This window comes from Pseudozyma flocculosa (assembly GCF_000417875.1).
Source record: "Pseudozyma flocculosa PF-1 unplaced genomic scaffold scaffold00005, whole genome shotgun sequence".
Lineage (NCBI taxonomy): Eukaryota > Fungi > Basidiomycota > Ustilaginomycetes > Ustilaginales > Ustilaginaceae > Pseudozyma > Pseudozyma flocculosa.
In genome coordinates, this window is record NW_006920873.1 from 621,291 (window position 1) to 636,364 (window position 15,074).

General features: G+C 64.7%; 5 protein-coding genes across 5 annotated transcripts in view; 2 read left to right on the plus strand and 3 right to left on the minus strand.

Moving 5' to 3' along the window:
* PFL1_02021 (uncharacterized protein) overlaps positions 1-283 on the plus strand; it is a gene marked incomplete at both ends in the record, with an annotated part of 2,243 nt that extends 1,960 nt beyond the window's left edge. Inside the window, one exon of the mRNA XM_007879532.1 lies at positions 151-283. Within this exon, the coding sequence (XP_007877723.1) occupies positions 151-283 (133 nt within the window). The remainder of the gene's footprint in view (positions 1-150) is intronic.
* A 315-nt stretch (positions 284-598) lies between these two features.
* PFL1_02022 (uncharacterized protein) lies at positions 599-2,089 on the minus strand (the record flags this gene model as incomplete). Its single annotated transcript, XM_007879533.1, has 1 exon — positions 599-2,089. One exon carries the CDS (start codon positions 2,087-2,089, stop codon positions 599-601), a length of 1,491 nt encoding a protein of 496 aa, XP_007877724.1.
* A 1,222-nt stretch (positions 2,090-3,311) lies between these two features.
* Positions 3,312-6,911, plus strand: PFL1_02023 (uncharacterized protein; the record flags this gene model as incomplete). The annotated part of the gene is made up of 3 exons (XM_007879534.1): positions 3,312-4,508; positions 4,649-6,658; positions 6,801-6,911. The coding sequence occupies 3 exons, from the start codon at positions 3,312-3,314 to the stop codon at positions 6,909-6,911; spliced, it is 3,318 nt and encodes a 1,105-aa protein (XP_007877725.1).
* A 284-nt stretch (positions 6,912-7,195) lies between these two features.
* PFL1_02024 (uncharacterized protein) lies at positions 7,196-9,726 on the minus strand (the record flags this gene model as incomplete). The annotated part of the gene is made up of 2 exons (XM_007879535.1): positions 7,196-9,438; positions 9,537-9,726. 2 exons carry the CDS (start codon positions 9,724-9,726, stop codon positions 7,196-7,198), a joined length of 2,433 nt encoding a protein of 810 aa, XP_007877726.1.
* Positions 9,727-11,486: 1,760 nt separating this feature from the next.
* Positions 11,487-14,531, minus strand: PFL1_02025 (uncharacterized protein; the record flags this gene model as incomplete). The annotated part of the gene is made up of 1 exon (XM_007879536.1): positions 11,487-14,531. One exon carries the CDS (start codon positions 14,529-14,531, stop codon positions 11,487-11,489), a length of 3,045 nt encoding a protein of 1,014 aa, XP_007877727.1.
* Between the last annotated feature and the right edge of the window lie 543 nt (positions 14,532-15,074).

Genomic DNA, 15,074 nt, shown 5'->3' on the forward strand with positions numbered 1-15,074 from the left:
GCGCCCGCACCACGTCGTGCGCGCCTGCGCGCTCACGGCCGAGGAGTGCATCCGCGCCTCGGACGTCGTCATCTCTGGCGTGCCCGCGGCGTCGTACAAGATCCCCACCGACTGGATCCGCCCCGGTGCGACGTGCGTCAACTTTTCCAGCGAAAAGAACTTTGAAAAGGACGTGCGCACCCGCGCCGGCATGTACCTCCCCGCCATTGGCAAGACGACCATCGCCATGCTCCAGCGCAACCTGCTCCGGCTCGTCGAGTACCGCGAGCTCGCCCAGAAGTGAGCCTGGTGCGGCACAGCGCGGCGCCCGGCTACATCCTGAGCCGGAGCAAGCAAGTCTCTGGTAGACTCGGAGCTCGACGGCTGCGGACCCCCTCCTCGACCCGACTGGCTCGCCGCCCTACCTGAGTCGTCCTCCGACGACGCTCGACCACAGACGCGGACCCCTTTTGAACACGCAATAGACGAACCTGTTTCCCTTTCGACACTGGACGACCGACGAGAGATTAACGAGATACGGAAAAATACGGAGAGGGGAGGACACGGTGCTCGAGATCAGAGCAGAGACATTAATCGGCCTGCACCCGCCCGCCGGCCGCTAGGGCTTGCCCGCGTGGTCGTAGGCGCCCTTTCCGGCCATGGTGCCGTGCGCGACGGTCGAGGTGAGCACGGTGGCGTCCCAGCCGACCTGGGCAGTGTTGGCGGCGGCGGCTCCGGCATCGCCCGCCACGGCGGCCGCCTGCGGGCCGTGGTCGTGCTCGATGACCTTGTGCATCGACTCGAGCGTGGCCGATCCGGTGGCCATGGTGCCGGCGGCTATACCCTCGGCGGCCTCTCCGAGCGACTGGATTGTCGAGAGCTGCGAGTTTGGGTTTGACGTGTGCAGCGTCGGCGGTCGGTGCGGCTCCTGCTGCTGCTGCTGCTGCTGCTGCGGCTGTTGCTGAGACGAAGGCGCCGGAGGAGGCGAGGCCGTCGCGGCTGCGCTGTGCGGGTTGGGGCTCTTGGATCGTCCAAAGCCGAATCGTTCTAGCGAGATGCGTCGGCCGGTCGAGGGGCGACGTTCGACACGGGCGCCACCTCCCGCCCCCGCTCCGGCTCCAGCGGCCGCTCCGCCTCCCGCTGCCGCCTCTTCGTCGCCGGCAGATGAGGTTGATGCACTGTGGTCGTGCGATGCTCTGCGCGTCCAAGCGAAAGCCTTGCCGACCGCCGCACCGGCGCTGTGGGCCAGATCCGAGATGGCCTCGGAAGCGGCGTGGGTGTACGAAGCGGCAGTGGCGGTACCCGCAGCCGCCCCGGAAGCGGCTCTCCGGGTGGTGCTGGAGAACGAGGCTGGAAAGGCGGTGGCGGGGTTCGAGGCGAGGTAGCTCTCTGTGCGACCGCGGATCTGGTCGGCAGACTGCTGGCCCGACTGCTGGGCGCTCTTTGCGATTTCGTCGGCGGCGGCGGCGAAGCCGTCCTTGAGGAGGCCGTGCTTGATGAGCATCTGCTCCATCTTGTCCCTGCCTGTCTGGACAGGCGACTTGTACGCGCAGACGGCGGCAGGGAGCGTGAGGCGGATCCAGGTGGCGGAGGAGCTGGCCTTAGTCGCGGGCAGGGCGGCCTCGCTCGATGCTGCTGCACCTGGGCCAGCTGATTGCTGACCACCGGCGGGCACTGCGTCGGAAGGCTGCATGACTGCGTCCTTTTGCTGCTCTGTGGCGGCAGCTCCGACGGCGCCGCTGTCCTCTAGGTCCTCTGGGGGCGCCATTTCGGCGAGGAAGGTGTAGAGGGTCTCGTCCTTGTCGTGGGTGCCAAAGAGGGTGCTCGGGTAGAGGGGCCAGGTGGCGTTGCCCACCGAGAGGAGGAGGATGGGCAGGTTGGGGTCGATGCTGGCGTCGGTCTGGCCATGATGGGACGGGAGGGCGGCATCGGCACCCATCTTGTTTGGCGAGGTCGTTGGGGAAGCGGCGGCGGACGCCTTGGCCATGGCGTGCGGGGTGGGCTGGAGGGTGAGCTGACCGCGTGCGATCTGGAGGGTGCGCTCGCCGACGAGGTGGGTGGCCACCACGTTGGGGATGGTGGCCGTCGAGGAGGAAGTGGAGAGCACCATGGATGCGGGCAGGCTGGAGTGGTATCGAGACGGGGTGGTGAGGGTATCTGAACGAGGAGGCTGGTCGATGAAGCGGGCGTAGTGGTGGCGCGGAGTGACGACAAGACGAGAAGGGGGATGGGTGGAGCGGTACTTTGGGAGGCTACTTGAGCCGACTTGCGTGCGAGCGGGCTGTGCTGCTTTGTGCTGCGGCGAAGGGGAGGGCGGTGCTGGTCCAGGCTGCGTGCCTATCGATAGAGGGGCGTTGATTGACGTCGCTAAAGGCAAGAGGGACGGATGGGGAGAGAGGGAGAGAGAGACAGACAGACAGAGGAGGCGAGCAGAGGGGCCAATTGTGCGTTTGCCAAGAACTGCAGGCGGTGCAACGTCAGAGAGAGGCAGGCCGGCCGGCCCTCAACCTGCTCGGCCCAACCCGCAACCTCCACTTTTGCTCATCATCGAGACGGGTCCACCTCGGAGCCGAGCCGAAACGACGGCGGCCCTCCCGCTGGTCGTCAACGCGGACGCGAGGGGGCGCGGCCAAGGAGACCTCTCAACTCGGCCAGACGCGTTGACACGGGCGGGCCTGGCCTGCCTCCCCGCCAGGAAGAAAGTCGAAATCGGGCGGTCCGGCGCACAGGCGGACAGGCGGCGCGGCTCGCTCGTGGCGGCGCGCTCATTTCGCTGCCGCTCCCCTCGTCCTGGCCGCCTCCACGCTCCTCGACCTCGCCGCCGCCCCCCGCCTACCTGCCTGCCTGGTTGTGCGCACCAACCCCCCCTACGTTCGCCGACCCTGCTTGGACGTGCGCCGGGTCGAGAGAAAAATCCATTCCGCCCCTCGTCTCGCTTGCCTGCTCATTCGTCGCCATCACCACCACCACCACCACGGCCATCACCTCGTCTACTTCATTATTTACCGACAGCCTCCATCCCTCTCCTCAACCTCCCGCCTGTCCGCTTGCCCTTCCACCCACTCGCACACGCTCGCTTCCACGTCCACCACCCTCCTCGAGACCTCCTACACCCGCACCTCTTCAACCACACTGCTGGGCTCACGACCCCGGCCACTCGCATTCACTCTTCTACGCTTCGCATTCTGCCCACCTCAGCTCGCCTCTGCCACCACCTCTGACGTGCACTCGGTCCTCGGAGATACACCGCTCTGCACCTGCCCCGAGAGCCGGCTCTTCGCCCACCCTCGTGCCGCCGCTCTGCCCTACCCTACCCAGCATCGACCGTGACCATGACTGACACGCCGAGAAACGGCGCAAAGCCGTCCGCCATCCCGCCCATCCTCCAGCAGAATGGCAAGGCGTGGGACGACCAGGACAAGCTCTCCGACTACGTCCCCATGAGCGCCGACCTCAGCCGAGCTCCCTCGGCCTCGGCCTCGGCGTCAAGGGTGCAGAGCCGCTCGCCAGACTCGGACGCCGAGCAGCGTTCTGACGACGACGACGACGACGACGAGATCGACGATGACGGCGACGTCCAGATGGGCTCGCCAACAAAGACGGCCAGGCAGATGGAAAAGGAGCGCGAAAAGGCAGAGAGGTCGGCTGCCCGGAGGCGCGACCAGGTAAAGCGGGCGGCGCAGAACGAGGACCTGGCAAACACGCGCGAGGAAATGTCTAAGTCGAAGCTGGCCGACAGCATGAAGCGATTCAGCTACCTCCTCGGGCAGACTGAGCTCTTCCAGCACTTCATCGACATCAAAAAAGGGCGCGACCCAGAGTTCGCAAAGATGCTCGAGGAGTCGCAGGAGCAGTCCAAGAAGAAGGGCAAGAGGAGCGGCGACAACCGCAGGAGAAAGACGGAAAAGGAGGAGGACGAGGAGCTGCTCAAGGAGGGCGACGAGGCCGAGGAGGGCGCCTTTGTCTTCAACGAGAGCCCCGCCTACGTCAAGGGCGGCAAGATGCGCGACTACCAGGTCCAGGGCCTCAACTGGATGATTTCCCTCTACCACAACGGCATCAACGGCATCCTGGCAGACGAGATGGGCCTGGGCAAGACGCTCCAGACGATCTCGTTTCTCGGTTACCTCAAAAACTTCCGCGACACGCCCGGCTTCCACCTCGTCGTGGTGCCCAAGTCGACGCTCGACAACTGGCGCCGCGAGTTTGAGCGCTGGGTGCCCGGGTTCAACGTCATCACGATGCAGGGCACCAAGGAGGACCGCACCAAGGTGATCCAGGACCACCTCCTCACCCAGGACTTTGACGTCCTCATCACCACCTACGAGATGTGCCTGCGCGAAAAGTCGGCTCTCAAGAAGCTGTCGTGGGAGTACATTGTCATCGACGAGGCGCATCGCATCAAGAACGTCGATTCGATGCTCTCGCAGATCGTGCGCGCCTTCAACTCGCGCAGCCGGCTCCTCATCACCGGCACGCCGCTGCAGAACAACCTCATGGAGCTGTGGAGCTTGCTCAACTTCCTGCTGGTGAGTGCCGGGGCCCTAGGCCGCTTGCCGCGCGACCCGACAGATTGCGGCTGACAGAACCATCCTCGCCCTCGCTCCTCTGCTGTGCTCCGCTCCGCCCCATTCCCAACCGCCTCATCCGACCTCTGCGCACCCGACAGCCCGACGTCTTCTCCAACTCGGAAGACTTCGAATCGTGGTTCAAAGGCAAGGGCGACGAGAACCAGGACCAAGTCATTCAGCAGCTGCACAAGGTTCTGCGCCCCTTCCTGCTGCGCCGCGTCAAGGCCGACGTCGAGAAGAGCCTGCTGCCCAAGAAGGAGGTCAACGTCTTCGTCGGCCTCACCGAGATGCAGCGCAAGTGGTACAAGTCGATCCTCGAAAAGGACATTGACGCCGTCAACGGCGGCGTGGGCAAGAAGGAGGGCAAGACGCGGCTGCTCAACATCGTCATGCAGCTGCGCAAGTGCTGCAACCACCCGTACCTCTTTGATGGCGCCGAGCCCGGCCCGCCGTTTACGACCGACGAGCACCTCGTCGACAACGCGGGCAAGATGGTCATCCTCGACAAGCTGCTCAAGAGCATGAAGGAGAAGGGCTCGCGCGTCCTCATCTTTTCGCAGATGAGCCGGATGCTCGACATCCTCGAGGACTACTGCCTCTTCCGCGAGTACGAGTACTGCCGGATCGACGGCAACACGGCGCACGAGGACCGCGTGGCGGCCATCGACGAGTACAACCGTCCCGGCAGCGAGAAATTCGTCTTCCTGCTGACGACGCGCGCCGGCGGGCTGGGCATCAACCTCACCACGGCCGACATTGTGGTCCTGTTTGACTCGGACTGGAACCCGCAGGCGGACCTGCAGGCCATGGACCGCGCCCACCGCATCGGCCAGACCAAGCAGGTCTACGTCTTCCGCTTCGTCACCGAGCACGCCATCGAGGAACGCATCTTGGAGCGGGCGGCGCAGAAGCTGCGCCTCGACCAGCTCGTCATCCAGCAGAACCGGGCGCAGCAGCAGCAAAAGGCGCAGCAGAGCAAGGAGGACCTGGTCGACATGATCCAGCACGGCGCCGAGAAGATCATCAAGTCCAAGGACGACCTGCTGGTCAACGACGACATCGACGCCATCATCTCGCGCGGCGAGGAGCGCACCCAGAAGCTCCAGCAAAAGTACCAGTCGCTCAACCTCGACGACCTCAACAACTTCAAGAGCGACACCGTCTACAACTGGGAGGGCAACGACTTTTCCGAGCGCAAGCCGCTGGGCCAGCTGTGGATCGAGCCGAGCAAGCGCGAGCGCAAGCAAAACTACTCGGTCGACAGCTACTACCGCGACGCGATGCGCGTCACGGCCAAGCCGGCGCAGCCCAGGGCGCCGCGGGCGCCGCGGCAGATCAACGTCAACGACTTCCAGTTCTACCCGCAGCGGCTCATCGAGTTGCAGGACCGCGAGACGGCGGCCTACCGGCGCAGCATCGACTACAAGGTGCCGCTGCGGGAGCCAAAGGACGACGAGACGGCCGACGACGTCGAGCGCGAGCGCGCCGACGAGCAGGCCGTCATCGACGCGGCCGAGCCCCTGACCGAGGCCGAGCAGGAGGAAAAGGAGCAGCTGGCGGCCGAGGGCTTTTCCGAGTGGACGCGGCGCGACTTCCAGTCGTTCATCAAGGGGTGCGAGCGCTACGGCCGCAAGGCCATCTCGGCCATCACGGCCGAGATGCCCGAGGGCAGCAAGACGGAGCGCGAGGTGCGCGAGTACTCGCGCGTGTTTTGGGAGCGGTACCCGGAGGTGGCCGACCACGAGCGGCTGATTACGCGCATCGAGGAGGGCGAGGCCAAGCTGGCCAAGCAGCAGGCGCAGGAGTCGATCCTCAAGAAGCGCGTCAACTCGTACCGCGCCCCCCTGACGCAGATGAAGCTCACCTACGGCCAGGCCAAGGGCAAGAGCTACAGCGAGGAGGAGGACCGCTTCCTCCTCGTCAAGCTGGCAGAGTACGGCCTCAAGGAGGAGGACGTGTACGAAAAGATCAAGCGCGACGCCGCCGCCTTTCCCGGCTTCCGATTCGACTGGTTCATCAAGTCGCGCACGCCCCAGGAGATTGGCAGGCGGTGCAACACCCTGCTCCTCCTCATCATGAAGGACGACGAGGAGAGCAAGAGCGGCAAGGTGAGCGAGCCCGCGCTTTGGCGGCTCTCGCGGGTCGCGGAGCGACAGAGTTCCCCATGCGGCGTCGATAAAGGTAGACTGACGCAGAAAGCGCTGCCTCCCCCCTTTGCCCTCCTGTCGTCGCTGTCCCGTCTGGCTGCAGAAACGAGCGTCCGACGTCCATGCCAACGGCAACGGCGGCGGGGCCAGCTCGCGCGGCTCGACGCCGTCGGTCGCCGCAGGCGGCGGCAAGAGCAAGAAGCGAAAGACGTGAGCGGTGGGTCGCGGTGGTGGCGATGGCGGCGGCGGCGGCGGCAGCGGCGGTAGAAGAGGCCCGACGCCACCCGTCGCTGCCTCGTCGTTCCTCGTTGCGCCCCTTCCACCCTGCTCGTCGCGTTGCGCAACCTTCCTTCCGCTGGGCTTGATCGCCCCTGTATCTGTATCGCTCGTCTCCCTCCCCGTCCACCACCACCGCCACCACCATGCCGCCCATGACGACTTATTAAACCCTGACCCGCATCCCCGCGTCGGCCGACCGTCCGAACGGCGCGGCGTCGTTCAGAAGCCAACGACACCGAGGCGTTGACGCAGCTCGGCCTGGCGCTTTTCGCGCACCTCGTCGAGGACGAGGAGGATGGCCGCGCAGCTGCGGGCGAGCCTGGCCTCGTCGCTGCCGACGGCCCTGTTGGCGGCGGTGCCGTCAGCGGCGCGGCGGCGCGACTCGGCGAGGGTAAAGGTCGTCTCGGCCACGTTTGCCAGGGCCTCGACGAGGTGAGGGGCGCGCGACGAGAGCGTGGCGCACGCGTCCTGCTGCGCGTTTCGATCCAGGACGATGAGGGCGAGTGCGAAGGCCGAGGCGTGGATCCTCGTCCGTCCCGAATCGCGCGCGCCGTCGCCCTCGCCATTGTCGTGGTCGCCGCCAAGGATGCCGCCGCTCTTGCTGCTGCTGCTGGTGCGGTACGAGGACGATGACGGGGAAAAGGCGACGGGGTCGCACAGCACAGCGAGGCACGTCTCGAGCGTCGTCGACGAGAGCGTCGTGCGGAACTGATCGCTGCCCGTCGAGAGGTCGACGAGGACCGCGAGCGTGTCAAAGAGGGCAGAGACGAGCGTCGGCGAAAACAGGCCAGACACATTGATGCCGGCGTAGCCGCCCGCCCGTCTCCGCGCCCTGCGCTCCTGAAAATCGGCCAGGTGCGCCGAGAAGCGCAGCAGCAGCGACGGCACAACCTGCGGCGCCAGCCTGGCGAAGTCGTTGCGCTGCTGCATCGCCGCCGCCGCCGCCGCCCGTACCGCTGCACCGGATGCCGAGGTGGACATCGAGGACGATGAAGCGATGGGCGTCACCATCGCACCGCGTCGGGACGTTGGCTGGCCGATGGAGAGGTTCTTGGACCTTTGGATGGCAGGGACGTGCTTTTCGCCCTCTTGCCTCGCCCGGTCGATGGCAGCGTGCGTCATCGTCTCGGCCACGGCGCCAAAACCCGCATCCGCGCCCGCACCGAAGCTCGACGCCGTGCGACCCGACAATTCCATGGCGCCCTGTGCCAGCGCGTTGAGCATCGACAGCTTCTGCACCATCGAGTACTGGTGGTTGAAAAACTGCTCGGTCAGGCACCCGCCGACGGTGCGCGGGCAGGCGACAAAGAGGGCCGCGAGAGCCTCGGTGCGCCGCTCGTCGAGGCGGCGGATGCTCAGGTTGTTGTGCAGCCCGCACAGGGCAAACGCCAGGTCGACGGCGTTTTCCTCTACCTCGCCGCCCCAGCCCGCCTTGCGTCTCACGAGGGCGGCGCAGCTCTTGAGCCCCAGCTTGATCGAGGCGCGGTCGTCACTCTTGAGGAGCGGCGCCAGCTCGTTGATGTAGACCGGCGGCCGCAGCCCCTTTTTCCGTGTAAAGTCCGGCGCGTGCGCCTCGCGCGTTGCATCAAACGCGTCGGCGGCGACCGAGGGCGAGGAGCCGTCTAGTCCGGCAGTGCGCGTCAGCTTGGCGGCCTCGTCGTGCGCCATGCCCGAGAGGTCGGCAGCGAGGCGGGTCACCTCGTCGCGCTGCCCCTGCTCATCTCGCCGACCGTCGCCGGCGTCATCGTCGTCATCGTCCGAAGAGTTGTCGTCGCCCGAGGAGCTGTCGGATACTCGATCGGCGTGCCGTTGGCGTAGCGCAGATCTGGGACCTTTCCTTGGCGATGAAAACATCTGCAGCGGCTGATCGTCTTTCCCCTGACTCTCGTCGTCGGACAGCGGCGTGATCAATGGCCTCGAACGAGCTTTCCCGGTTGCTGCAGGTGCCGACGAGCGGGGCGGAGGAGGCTGGAGAACCGGAAGCCGGACCGTGCGCGGCGCGGCTCTAGGTTCCGATGCCAGAGTGGCAGCCGCGTTCTGCAGCCTGATAGCTGGGCTGACCTCGTTTGTCGAGCCCAGGCCAAAGGCTTGCAGGCAACGGTCCAACGCTTCGACGGGCTTTAGGGGCTGGAGGTGTTGATCGATGACACGGCAGTGAGTCGGCCAGGCATCGTGCAGCGCCCGCAAGACCCGGGCCTCTTCCTTGCCTTGACCAATGCCGTCCCAGACCGCTCGGCCAAAGTTGAGCGCCTTGGCCTCTGCTTTTGACGTCGATGCCCCCGCCTTTGATTTCGCGCTGACGATCTCGGCGACCAGCATTCCCGTGCGGCGGACGTGGGGGTCTGCGTGCTCGAGGTGGCACGAAACACCGTCCAGGAAGCTCGCAGAGCTCGCCAGATGCATCATCGTGGAGGAAGCGGGCGCTTGCGAGGCTAGCAGGCCGATCAGGAGCAATGTCAGATCTGCCGAAGAATTGGGATGGACGGGACCAGCGACGCTGCAAGGGTCAGTGCAAAGTTTGGCGACGGAGGGCAGGCCGGTCTCGCGAGCAAAGACTTACATTGCTCCTGATCCAGGCCGGCGGCCCGCACTCGACCACGATGCGACCAGGCCTTGATCGTGGCCTCGAGCGCACTGTGGATGAGATCGTCGTCGCCATCCCGCTGCAGCGCTTGCTCCTGCTCGCACCTCAACCATGTGCTGAACAGCCATCCGAGGGCAGGGCCAAAATGGAGGGACAGCAGGCCCATTGAACTGTTCCCTGCCAGCGCGACCCTCTCAAAGACGCGCAGGACGCTTCGTTCGTCCCAATCGCAGACCTCATCGTCCCCCTCGTTGTCGTCTTTGGCTGCATCGCCTCGGTCGGCGTCGCGCGACGGGTCTGCTGTCGGGTAGAATGACAGGAGCAGTCGGCATGCGGCCGCGAGCAGGTCAGCGCTCTCGCCGCTCGAGAGGGTCGCTCCTTGCTTGCCTGGACTGCCGCGCTCCTGAGGAGCGACCAAGTGTTGGAGATCGCGCAACTTGAATATGCTGTCGATGTAGGCAAACAGGCTTTCGTCGATGCGCTCTTGGACTGCAACCGGACAGGTCGCGACGGACGCAAGCCATGCGCGGGCGAAGCTCGTGGGCAAGAGAGTCCGCTGAAAATCAGCCTCGGCCTGAAGCGCCCTGCTTCGCCGACATGCCAAGAGCAGGGACGGCCAGAAGCTGTGGTGACCGTCGTGGCCCGGAACTTGCTCGGCTGCAGGGAATAGGAACGCTGCTCGATCGAGCCGGCACAAGACCTCGGAAGCGGCCGAGCTCGCCTCTTGATGGCCGCTGTCAGACGATTCAAGCAGGCCGACGAGGCCAGGCACGACCACGCTCGAACACCAGCTTCGCGGGCGCAACGCCACGTCGACTTCGCCCCGCGTGAAGTTGGCCAGGCGATCGGGCAGGGAAATGCCAAGGCGTACGGCCTCCTGCCAAGCAAGCGAGCGCTTGGCTGCGTTCGAGTGAAGGCTTGTCCACTCGAAGATGGCCGGTAGGCACAGATGATCAACTGCCATGCGGCACAGATCCAGGACGGCTTCCCGAGTGGCCAGATGGTTGGATTCCGGGCCCGGCTCGGTCCCGGTGCTGGTGGAAAGGGCGGCCGACAGAGCCTTCAGGGCCGAGAGCTGCAGTAGGCCGTTCCTCGAGCGCAGCGTCGAGAGTGCCACCGAGGTGTCAGGTGCCGCAGTCAGATGGCCGCCGTCTTGAAGTACGGTGATGGCTGGCGTGTGCTCTGTGCGTGCCGGCTGAGCAGGACCAGTGGCGTCAGAGGCCGCAGGAGAGCAGCCGAAGAACCAAAGGCGCAGTAGCGGGTGCAGCAGAGATTTGTCGTCGAGGACGTCGGTCCAGTCGACTGTTACCCTGTGCAGGAGGGCCTCTTGGGCCGCGGCGACGGTGGCGAGGTCGATCTGGGGGGCAGCGTCACTGTGGCGCCCTGGCTTGGTGAGCGCAGGTGGGCGCAGCTCCGCCGGCAGCCAATCTTGGCCATACCAGTTGAGCAAGGGGGAGACGAAGGCATCGAGAAGTGCATCGAGTGATTCGAGGCGGTGGCTGCCATGCCGTATGGCGCCAAAGAGCTGGCGGAGCGAGTTTGGTTGGAGGGGGCTTTCGTCCCTGTTGCTCAAGGAGGACCGAGTTGAATGAAGGAGGGGCGGCGTGTCTGAGGAGGTCCCTATTGATGGCATCATAGCGAGGAGCCGGGCATTGGCCTCGAGGGAGAGAGAGGGGGGGTCGTGGAAGAAGGGAAAGAGGGCGCCGCCCAGGCCAACTTTGGCAAAAGTCGCCGCCAGACAGAAAAGCGTGGCCCACCCGCCTCCACACGCGCCCGCTCGCCGCTGCGCCCGGGCCACCACCCTCAACCACGGCCAGCCAACCGACCTCGACCAGCGTTCAAACATCACACCGGACTCTATCGGATCTCGCAGTGGACACATTGCTAGGCCCTGGGCGGAGAGGCAATACAGGGTGGGTGCCTGCTTCAGGTCCTGGGCGGTCCAAAGGCTGCGGCCAAGTCGACGTCGCGGTACTCTTGCAGCTGCGCTGCCAGCAGTCGCAGCCGCGCCATGATCCTCTCAGCCTCGCGCTCGATGGCCTTGCCTCCCTCGCCGCACAGTTCGTGGCATTCCATCACCGCTTCGGCCACGAGGTCGAGTACCTTGCCGGCATCGTCGTCGGGCGCTTGCTGCTCGGCCGCCCGGATACCTTGCGACAGCCCGCGCTTGTCGGAGAACACGTCGGCCAGGTATGCGAACCGGCGATCCGAGCTGCCAAACTCTCGACCGCGGTCTTGCAACCTCATGCTCGCCCATCGCTCCGTCTCGCTCGTCCAAAGCTTGCCGCCTTCGTCGCAGCGCGCCAGCCCAAGCCTCTTCGTCAGCTCGTAGCAGAGCAAGAGGAAGCACGACTCAATGTCATCATTGACATCGAGGGGCTTCAGCTGCGCCTTGAGCTTCTCGGTTCTGCCCGCGTACTTGGAGGATCTGCTGAGCTTTGAGATCTGCTCGTGGATTGAGTAGTTCGAGTGCATCTTGAGTGGCCAGAACGCCGACGTCCCCGAGAACGACTTGCGCTCTTCCTGCTTGCCCTCGCCCTGCACGCCGTCGATCCAAGCCTCGCCCAGGTCAATTAGCAGGGCAAGGGGCGGATCGGTAGGCTTGATGGGCTGCGGCGTCTTGGATCCGCTCGGCGGAGGCTTGACAAACCGGAGGTTGCCATCCGAGATATCGCCGTGCGCCACGCCCCGACGGCGGCCAACGACGTGCAATACCGCGATGGCATCGGCAATGACGGCCGGAAGCAGCCAGGTCACGGTGCGGGAGATTTCGTACGACTCCTGGAACTTGGTCACCACCACGACAGGCTGCCGGCCGGCACGGGTCGCTCGAGCGAACAGGCCGTTGTCGAAGTCCACCGAAAAGAAGCCCTCGCCGAACCGATCCGAGATCGGTTTCTTGTTCGTGGTGGGTTCGCGCTTGGGCACAACAACAGCCCACGAACCCAGGTCGGCCTCCTTGACGGAGAAAAAGAGGCCCCCATGGGTCACGAGCTGCGGATAGCCGGCCTGCTTGGCCCTCTCATCCTCGTGCCGGGCGACATCCTCTGCCGCATCGCTGGCAGGCTCGGGCGGCGAGTTCAGCCGTCGGAGCGCCCGACCTTCCGTGTAACGATCGCCCTCGGCGAGGAAGCTGACCTTGATGATGACCGTCTGCCATTCTTCCTCGTTGTTGATCTTGACATCGGCCTTGAGCACCTGGGTGTTGCGGTGCACCAGCTCTCCTCGATGCCAGAACATGAGCTCAGGCTGCTCTCGGATCTTGATCGAGTCGTACCAACGCTTCTCCGAAGCCGCCTCCTCGGGAGATAGCTGCACGTAGAGCGTCTGACCGGCCTCGATGTTGACGGCGCGCCTGTATCGCTGGAAGCCCGAGTAGCCTTCGATGCACATGCCGAGCATCAGTCCGGCCATGTCGAACATTGCCTCAGGCTCGCGGTCGATGCTGAAGTCGGCGAGCGCGTGGACGTGGTCAGGATCGACGTAGAACGCTTTGAACCGGCAGCGATCGATGACGAAGCCGTAAGCGCCGGCGAATCCCGGCGTCGATCCGATGATGGCGAGGACGTAGGACAGCATCTGAGAAACGTCGTCCTCGCTGGCCGCCGCCGCGCGGGAGTTCTGGCCAGATCGGAGGGCAGGCTGCGGTCCACGCTGCCTGCCGATGGCCGTAACGCGAGGGACGCCTCTGGTGGCACCGACCACATTGGCATCTTCATGATCGGCTCCAGGAGCGCCGACATCGTCGTTGTCGCCGCCGTCGCCTTCGTCGTCGTCGTCATCGTTGTCAGGTGATATCTGGGTCGGGGGTCCAGCTCGACTCGACTTGGCCGCCTTCGCCCTCCGTATCGTGTTTGCACGGGCTGGGCGTCCTCGGTTCTTAAACTCGAGGATTGCGTAGATGTCCTGCCACTTCATCTCGTCGGTCGGATCCTTGCCGGTGACGGGCATCAGGTATGTATCGGCACGGGCGTCGGCCAAGGCTCCGATATGGGTGGGACCCTGGGTCTCGTCCCGGTGTTTCGGAGTTTTGCCTCCCGGATGGACTAGACCGACGGCTGTAGCATCCCAGGCCGCCGAGATCGTAGCATGCAGCGAATGCATGAGGGTGGTGAGTAGCGCCTCCACGACAGCCTGGAAGTGGTACTCGCAGGTGCCGAAATCAGAGACGGCGCAGCTGAACGATGTCGGTTCGAGCGTGCTCTCCACCATGTGAATGCGTCTCTGCTGCCGGTCTGAGTCGGTCGAGGCGGCACCTCTGGTCTCGGCCTTGCAGAGCATAGAGACGGTGCTCGGAAGGGGGCGAGCGGGCGAGTGGGTGAAGTGGACCACCCACTGCGATCCTTCCACCTCGTACGAGAAAGTCGCATATACGTTTGCTGTGGGAGGTGAGGGCGGGGGCGACGAGTCCCTCTTGCGCTTTCCAGTCCTGACCTCGGAAGGCTCTGCGCGCGCCGTCGTTGACGAGGCTGGGTCGGAAGCGATGGCGTCGGTCTGTGGCGATGATCGTGCGAGTTCTCCAGCCTCGTCGGCTTGCGACGACACGGCGCGCTTGAATCGTAGGTAGTCTGCTTTGAGTCCAGGTTCGTACTGGAAGATGGCGGTGAAACGGGCGAGGGCGGCGCTGATGTCTGCCTTTTTATCGATGGACCGTCGATAGGGCAGGAGCGAGCAAATGTGGCCGCGCAGCCGATCCGGCGAGGCCGGCTCACACGTGATGGAGCCAGTACGGAGACCGTGGGACTGTAGCTCTTTGATTCCCGACGGAGTCCTTACATTACAGGAGGAGCTTGAGTGCTTGCTGCGATAGCCAAGGAGTGCGCTGCTCTTTGGGTCGACGAGCTTGTCAAGAGGTTCGTTTGCGACGGTAAAGTGGGCTGCGGCTACACCCGCAGACTCAGTTCCTTGGACAAGAGCTGAGGAAGGGGAAGCGGGCGAGGCGGACGCAAGGTGCGAAGATGGGTCGAGCATTGCTGAACGAAGCTCTGTCTGCGACAGGTGAGGGGAAGCGCCGTGAAGAGGGAATGCTTGGAGAGATGATGGTGGAGCGAAGCGAAGGTGAGGTGCTCATGCTGGACTGGGCCATCCTCGTCAGAGCCGCCGGCACCCAATCTAGGGTCTTTGGAAATAAAGTTACCTAGTGCAAATTGCGCGAGGGGCGTGCGCGTCTGCAGGCTTTCTTTTCGAGTGTTGGCTCTTCCTCGTCATACAGAACCCCTTGTCCCGCCTCCTCTGCTTGTGCCACTCTTAAACTACAAGTTACTAACTAGTTACTACGCTACTCTCTTGCTCTCTGAGTGTTACTCGACCAGCAAGCAAGCTGCTTGTCCGGCGTGCGGGGTGCCCTCGCGAGAAGTTTTACATAGCTTTCCCTTGCATGCCCGCAACTCTATGCTGACCTCCGCTCGGCCAAGTTGCCTTGGCGAGGACCGCTCACCGAGATCAGAGAATGTCACGCAGGAGCCCGCCCTCTCTCAGTTTGCGACGCGATCCACCGTGTGGAACACAGCATCC